Source organism: Procambarus clarkii, chromosome 40, assembly GCF_040958095.1.
Source record: "Procambarus clarkii isolate CNS0578487 chromosome 40, FALCON_Pclarkii_2.0, whole genome shotgun sequence".
Classification (NCBI taxonomy): Eukaryota; Metazoa; Arthropoda; class Malacostraca; order Decapoda; family Cambaridae; genus Procambarus; species Procambarus clarkii.
The window spans coordinates 15,230,882-15,238,555 of record NC_091189.1 but is presented as its reverse complement, the minus strand read 5'-3'; the positions used below and the strand labels follow the sequence as shown (position 1 = coordinate 15,238,555).

General features: G+C 51.0%; 1 protein-coding gene across 1 annotated transcript; it reads right to left on the bottom strand.

Annotated features, from left to right (window-relative positions):
• Positions 1 to 5,817: 5,817 nt before the first annotated feature.
• LOC123751339 (polysialoglycoprotein-like) lies at positions 5,818 to 7,368 on the bottom strand. Its single transcript, XM_045733436.2, has one exon. The coding sequence runs from the start codon at positions 7,366 to 7,368 to the stop codon at positions 5,818 to 5,820; it is 1,551 nt and encodes a 516-aa protein (XP_045589392.2).
• Between the last annotated feature and the right edge of the window lie 306 nt (positions 7,369 to 7,674).

The window sequence follows — 7,674 nt, the reverse complement described above, 5'->3', positions numbered from 1 at the left end:
TCTCCTCTGCCCATCTCCTGTTCCCCCCCCCCCTCCTCCATGCCTCTAGGAACGTTGGCCAAAAAATTAATCTAAAACATTTCAATAATAGTAATTTATTCCTAGCAGCTTTTCATGACACATGGTTCAGGAACCATGTGAAAGACCTCTTGGCCCATACGAGGCAGCTCCTATCCACTAGTAAGTGGTTCTGGAGTGCGTCTCAGGGATGTAAGGTAGCAACAGCCTCCTTGATTGAGTGACACGGTTCTTATTGGCTTAGTTTGGATTGAAACAAGTTGGTGGCGAGGTGTTCGGAAGGGGGGGGGGGGCCTGGGGAGGTGTTCGGAACTGGACAGCACAGTTCCGGTGGGTGGACCTATTGGGCAGCCGCTCCATCACCGGAGAAGTCACTCGAACCCCTCCCCCTTGTGTAGCCCTTCCGACCCTCTGTGACCCTTCCTCTCCCCCCCCCTCCTAGTTCCAGCAGCTGCTTCATACATTACTCATGCACTTGATGAGTTGTACATAGCTTCTGTTATTACCTATGTACGTCTTCCCATTTTTACACTAGTGTACTCGGCTAAATGTAGTCACTTCAAAACGTTCCCGTCTGCCAGCACATTTAGCTCCTGAGCCCCGACCCTCATGTTTCCTGTCGTGTCTACTTTCTAAGGTCTTTACTGGGTCGACCTTTTGCCATCTCTCCCTCTAGTTCATTCCAATTGTTCACTACGCTTACTCCCATGATAAGCTGCCTCAAACATTTCTTGGACTCATCTTCGTCTGAGATTCCAATCGTGTTCCCCCTTGTTCTTCCCTGTCTTATACTGAACATGTCCCCAACCCTGTCCCTGTAATGAACATCTTATCTTTATCAACCTTATCAGTTTTGCTGAGAAACTTTATCAACCTTATCAGTTTTGCTGAGAATCTATTACGTCGTTATCATGTCTCCTCGTTTCCGCCTCTGTCCAAGTTGGGTGCACAGAGTTGGAACAGAGTGTGTGGAGGCTGGGGAGGCCACCACCAGCTTTCCCACCACGGTGATGGTATGAACCTTCCTACCAGCTCCTGACTGGACCTTCCTACCAGCTCCTGACTGGACCTTCCTACCAGCTCCTGACTGGACCTTCCTACCAGCTCCTGACTGGACCTTCCTACCAGCTCCTGACTGGCCTTAATGTTTACGTCACGCATCACGTGCTCGTAAACAAAGGCCAAATACTCAATAATCCGGCTGCCACCACGCCGCCCACCTTGTGAATGAGATTTTTTTTTTTTTACACACACCCACTCACAGCTGATGACGTTCGAACATTTAATTGAACGTCTCTTCCTACGTTCGAACATTTAATTGAACGTCTCTTCCTACGTTCGAACATTTAATTGAACGTCTCTTCCTACGTTCGAACATTTAATTGAACGTCTCTTCCTACGTTCGAGTTACCAGTCCCAGAACCTAAACACCTGACCTAACCCTAGGTCTAATTATCGAAAGTAAATTAGAAAGAGATCGCCTCTCTTTCTAGGCGATTAACAATGCACAAACAACAGGGCTCCATCAAGGAACATATAATCTCTTCTCACAACCAGACCATCACCAGAGAAATCTTAACAAACAACATAGAAATCATCGATAGATACAGCGATAGCAGGAGGCTCGACATCTGCGAGGCACTACACATCAAAAAGTCAACACCAGCAATCAACAGCCAATTAATGCATAACTATATTCTACCCACTTCAAGACCCCGAACCAACATAGGAGCAGTAAGAGATAGTATGAGCCAATAGGCCTTCTGCAATTACTTCCATTCTTATGCCTTTCATACCCAATTAATGCCCATCTCACCAAAACATTGGGGATGGGGTTGTACAATGAACGGTTTAAGGTTGTGAAGCTGTGTTACATCACATACTATAACCTGAGCTTGTAAATCTTAATCCCCTTCAGTGATTGCAGTTACTGTTAGGTACAAACTAATAGGTAAGCACACCACCTTACCTATCCCCCTTCCCGTCCCGTCCCTTCCCGTCCCTTCCCTTCCCTTCCCTTCCCTTCCCTTCCCTTCCCTTCCCTTCCCTTCCCTTCCCTTCCCTTCCCTTCCCTTCCCTTCATGCCCTCCTGAACCTTTGAGCCGGAGCGGCCAACCACCTCCTTGTTAATGACAATAATAACAAAATCCTTGATTATTGGGACGGCCAGCCCGCTCGTCCTGAACATATAGAGGGAGTGACAGCCCTGCTTAGTTGACTTGGAGGCTGTGGAGGGCAGGGCAGGGATACTCTGTTTGCCTTGGAGGCATTCAGTCATCAGGGACGGGTATATCTCAGTAGCCTTGGAGGCATTCTGCTGCGCGGAAGGCCATTGTTTCATTGGCTGACCTATAGTTCAAGTTTGTGTAGAAGGCTGTTGCTAATCTGCCGAGCTAAATACTCCATCATTACTACCCTCGACAGCACACGGAGAGGAGGAGGAGGATTAAGAACCAGGAAATGGTGATTAAAAAATGCTTTTCAAAGGCTTCGTTCCATATTTTACGGCCATTTTGTTACCAATTTCCCGAACATTTTAGGGGCAATATAAAAATCCAATTAAACGAAGCCTCGGTGGGTATAAACACAGACTGAATTCTAATGTGTTTTTCTTAATATTTTTTCAGGTAAGATCGATGGTGTTTGGTTTCTCAAGGCGAGGCGTGGAGGTAATGTGACGTAGTGTTCTAGGTGTTGGCAGGGCAATAGGCCTGCACAAGGCCTACTTGTGCACCAGGCCATACACTAGAAGGTGAAGGGACGACGACTTTTCGGTCCGTCCTGGACCATTCTCAAGTCGATTGAATCGACTTGAGAATGGTGGTCCCGGACGGACCGAAACGTCGTCGTCCCTTCACCTTCTAGTGTGTGGTCTGGTCAACTTACTTTAGCCACGTTATTGTGACTCACCGCCTGCACAAGGCCTACTTGTGCTCGTGGACTTTCTAGTCGTGCGTTTGGACTTTTTTCAAGTGTAGTTGGTTTCCGATGGTCATTGTTGGATTCCCCCTCTTGATCTAATTCTTGTTGGCTTCTTATAATATATTCTGAACTGTTTTCTTTACATAGCCATGTTTGGCTTCTTTGATATAAATGATGTTGGATTCATGTTACTATCGGCGTAGAGGAATTCTTGTTTTAATCTCCCTTCTTTTTATCTAGAATTTTCTTGTTTCTGTATTTCTTCCTGTATCTCCTGCCTTCCTTTCCCCACCTGTGCTGCCTCTGCCCTCACCCTCCCCCCCCACCACGCTGCCTCTGCCCCCACCCTCCCCCCACCATACTGTCAACTTGACCATTCCGTCAACCACCATCAGTAAAGGTTGGTAATGTAATGCTTGAGTATAAACTATCATCCACACTAGACCCTCACACACTGTGGGGGGGGGGGAGGGGGTTCGCGGTTCGATCCTCGTAGAGCCCAGGCGAATATAATACACGAGTCTTGCTCCGGGTTACATATTCTCTCGCCCAACGCAATAACATCCTATATATATCCCCATATCTGAACACTGATTTTCAGATATCCGATTCCCGTATCCGGACATAAACATTTTTTCTTCATATACAGAGATATATCTGGCGACTTGATACAACCCCCATACTCCTCCGGATTCTCTCCTATCCGGATACAGATTTCCGTACTAGAAAAACCGGCCAAGGTAAGCATGGAGGGAGGAAGCCGGGAAAGTTGCGTCCGGTTGGCCCTGATTTATTAAACAATGCACAGTGCAAATGGGTCGTTAAGACGGGGCTAATTACCTCTGATGGGTCCGTCTGGTGGCTGGTTGTGTTTACCTTCTGGGGTGTTCTGGGGGGGGGGGGGCAGTGGTAAACAATGGGGGGGGGTCATGGTGCAAGATAGAAGTGGCACTGGGGGGGGGGGGAGGGGTCCCTAAAGAGAGGGAATTAGGGTACGAAAGGGAGTGAGATGGTACAGGGGTAGAAAGGGCTAAAACAGGGATAGAATTATCGGAAACAGGGATAGAGTGGGGTGAATCAGGGGATAGATAGGGCTAAAACAGGGGTGGTAGGGGCTGAAACGGGTGGAAGGGGCTGAAACAGGGGGTGGAATTGGGCTCGGTACTGAGGTGGAAAAGAGAGAAAGAGAGAGAGAGAGAGAGAGAGAGAGAGAGAGAGAGAGAGAGAGAGAGAGAGAGAGAGAGAGAGAGAGAGAGAGAGAGAGAGAGAGAGCAAGTGGGTGGTGGAAGTGGAATTTGTTACAGAATTATAAAGGCATGGAGGCCTCGCTCGACTGTTCGCAGAGTATAGTGACCTTGAGTGTGTGTACATACTCAATTTTAATAACTGATTCGTTTTGTTTGGGAAAGGAAGCCTGAATATATATAGATATATAAGGGGCACCACCCCTGGTTGTTAGAAGGGACCCTCATGCCTCCTAGAAGACAATATGGAGGTGAATACACTCCCTCAAGGTGTATATGGAGGTGAATACACTCCCTCAAGGTGTATATGGAGGTGAATACACTCCCTCAAGGTGTATATGGAGGTGAATACACTCCCTCAAGGTGTATATGGAGGTCCCCCCGAGGTGGAACTACTGACCCCCCCCCCCACCCCCATGATGCCACCATACCATCATGGCGGCTTTGTTGGCATTGACTCGCCAGCAAAGTGAAACTGCGACGTTCTTTATAATAAAAATAATAATACCTTTGGCTGGTCAAGTTTGAAAGTTCATAAATTGTTTAATAAATGTATGAGAGCCAACATGATTGAGCAAGGATGTACAGGTTTCCCAAGTGCATCGAAAAAAGAATATTGGCTTTGGACTTCACGTCCTCCTCCCCGCCCCCGCCCCTGCCCAACCACTTGGGCTGTCGGTAGAGCGACGGTCTCGCTTCGTGCAGGTCAGCGTTCAATCTCCGACCGTCCACAAGTGGTTGGGCACCATTCCTTTTCTCCCCGGCCCATCCGTCCCATCCCAAGTCCTTATCCTGATCCCTTCCCTGTGCTATACAGTCGGAATGGCTTGACGCTTTCCCCTGATAGTTCCCTCCCAACCCCCCTCACACCAACCACGAAGCGGAAGCGACACTAACGAGCGGGTGAGGCATCTGAACACATCTGGAGATTAGATACGAGCCACTTCCGGCCACCTCCTCCAGACTCACGCTGTCAATCACCTGGTCACACCAGGTGGAACGGCTCGAGGACTACAGAGTACACACATACACACCAGGTGAGTACACACCAGGGGGGGTCAAGCTCCCCTGGGGCGCACCCCTCCATGCCCCCCCTACACTACCCCTACCCTTATATAGCCACACCTCCCTTCACACGCCCCCCCCCCACCTCCATGTATATATGTATATACAAACACCTTGCACATATACGGCTTCATTGACAACTTTATCTGAAGCATGTGTATACACACACACACACACACACACACACACACACACACACACACACACACACACACACACACACACACACACACACACACACACACACGCACACACACACACACGCACGCGCGCACACACACACACACACACACACACACACACACACACACACACACACACACACACACACACACACACACACACACACACACACACACACACACACACACACACACACACACACACACACACACACACACACACACACACACACACACACACACACACCTGTAAACACCTTCCATCGCCTCCCCCCCCCCCGAAGGGGGAGCGTCCCCATGGCTAAACATGAGCAAAGATTAATCTTTATTTGTCGGAAAAGTATAATTTAGTCTGGTAACGAGCGGTTGTTGTGTTTTAATTGTCGTTATTGGGCCGACTTCCGCCGCCAGCGCTGCCCGACACCTCCGCTACCTGTAGCCGCGTCCTCTGTGTTGCCTGGAGCTGCGTCCTCTGTGCTGCCTGTAGCTGCGTCCTGTGTGTTGCCTGTAGCTGCGTCCTCTATGCTGCCTGTAGCTGCGTCCTGTGTGTTGCCTGTAGCTGCGTCCTCTGTGCTGCCTGTAGCTGCGTCCTGTGTGTTGCCTGTAGCTGCGTCCTCTGTGCTGCCTGTAGCTGCGTCCTGTGTGTTGCCTGTAGCTGCGTCCTCTGTGTTGCCTGTACCTGCGTCCTGTGTGTTGCCTGTAGCTGCGTCCTCTGTGCTGCCTGTAGCTGCGTCCTGTGTGTTGCCTGTAGCTGCGTCCTGTGTGTTGCCTGTAGCTGCGTCCTCTGTGCTGCCTGTAGCTGCGTCCTCTGTGTTGCCTGTAGCTGCGTCCTCTTTGCTGCCTGTAGCTGCGTCCTGTGTGTTGCCTGTAGCTGCGTCCTCTGTGCTGCCTGTAGCTGCGTCCTCTGTGTTGCCTGTAGCTGCGTCCTCTGTGCTGCCTGTAGCTGCGTCCTCTGTGTTGCCTGTAGCTGCGTCCTCTGTGCTGCCTGTAGCTGCGTCCTCTGTGTTGCCTGTAGCTGCGTCCTGTGTGTTGCCTGTAGCTGCGTCCTCTGTGCTGCCTGTAGCTGCGTCCTCTGTGTTGCCTGTAGCTGCGTCCTCTGTGCTGCCTGTAGCTGCGTCCTCTGTGTTGCCTGTAGCTACGTCCTCTGTGCTGCCTGTAGCTGCGTCCTCTGTGTTGCCTGTAGCTGCGTCCTGTGTGTTGCCTGTAGCTGCGTCCTCTGTGCTGCCTGTAGCTGCGTCCTCTGTGTTGCCTGTAGCTGCGTCCTCTGTGCTGCCTGTAGCCGCGTCCTCTGTGCTGCCTGTAGCCGCGCCCTCTGTGTTGCCTGTAGCTGCGTCCTCTGTGTTGCCTGTAGCTGCGTCCTCTGTGCTGCCTGTAGCTGCGTCCTCTGTGCTGCCTGTAGCTGCGTCCTCTGTGCTGCCTGGAGCTGCGTCCTCTGTGTTGCCTGTAGCTGCGTCCTCTGTGCTGCCTGTAGCTGCGTCCTCTGTGTTGCCTGTAGCTGCGTCCTGTGTGTTGCCTGTAGCTGCGTCCTCTGTGCTGCCTGTAGCTGCGTCCTCTGTGTTGCCTGTAGCTGCGTCCTCTGTGCTGCCTGTAGCTGCGTCCTCTGTGTTGCCTGTAGCTACGTCCTCTGTGCTGCCTGTAGCTGCGTCCTCTGTGTTGCCTGTAGCTGCGTCCTGTGTGTTGCCTGTAGCTGCGTCCTCTGTGCTGCCTGTAGCTGCGTCCTCTGTGTTGCCTGTAGCTGCGTCCTCTGTGCTGCCTGTAGCCGCGTCCTCTGTGCTGCCTGTAGCCGCGCCCTCTGTGTTGCCTGTAGCTGCGTCCTCTGTGTTGCCTGTAGCTGCGTCCTCTGTGCTGCCTGTAGCTGCGTCCTCTGTGCTGCCTGTAGCTGCGTCCTCTGTGCTGCCTGGAGCTGCGTCCTCTGTGTTGCTTGTAGCTGCGTCCATTGTGTTGCCTGTAGCCGCGTCCTCTGTGTTGCCTGTAGCTGCGTCCTCTGTGCTGCCTGTAGCCGCGTCCTCTGTGCTGCCTGTAGCTGAGCCCTCTGTGTTGCCTGTAGCTGCGTCCCCTGTGCTGCCTGTATACCAGAGAGCCCTCTGTTAAGAAAGGGAGAGAGAGAGTGAGAAAGAGGAAGAAAGTGATAATGAGAATGATTAATGAGAATGATTAATACAAATTGCAAATAGGTAATCTGCAAGTAGCCTTGACTAATACGGTTGAGAGCTTTGACTTAGATACAAAATTCTTTACAAAAT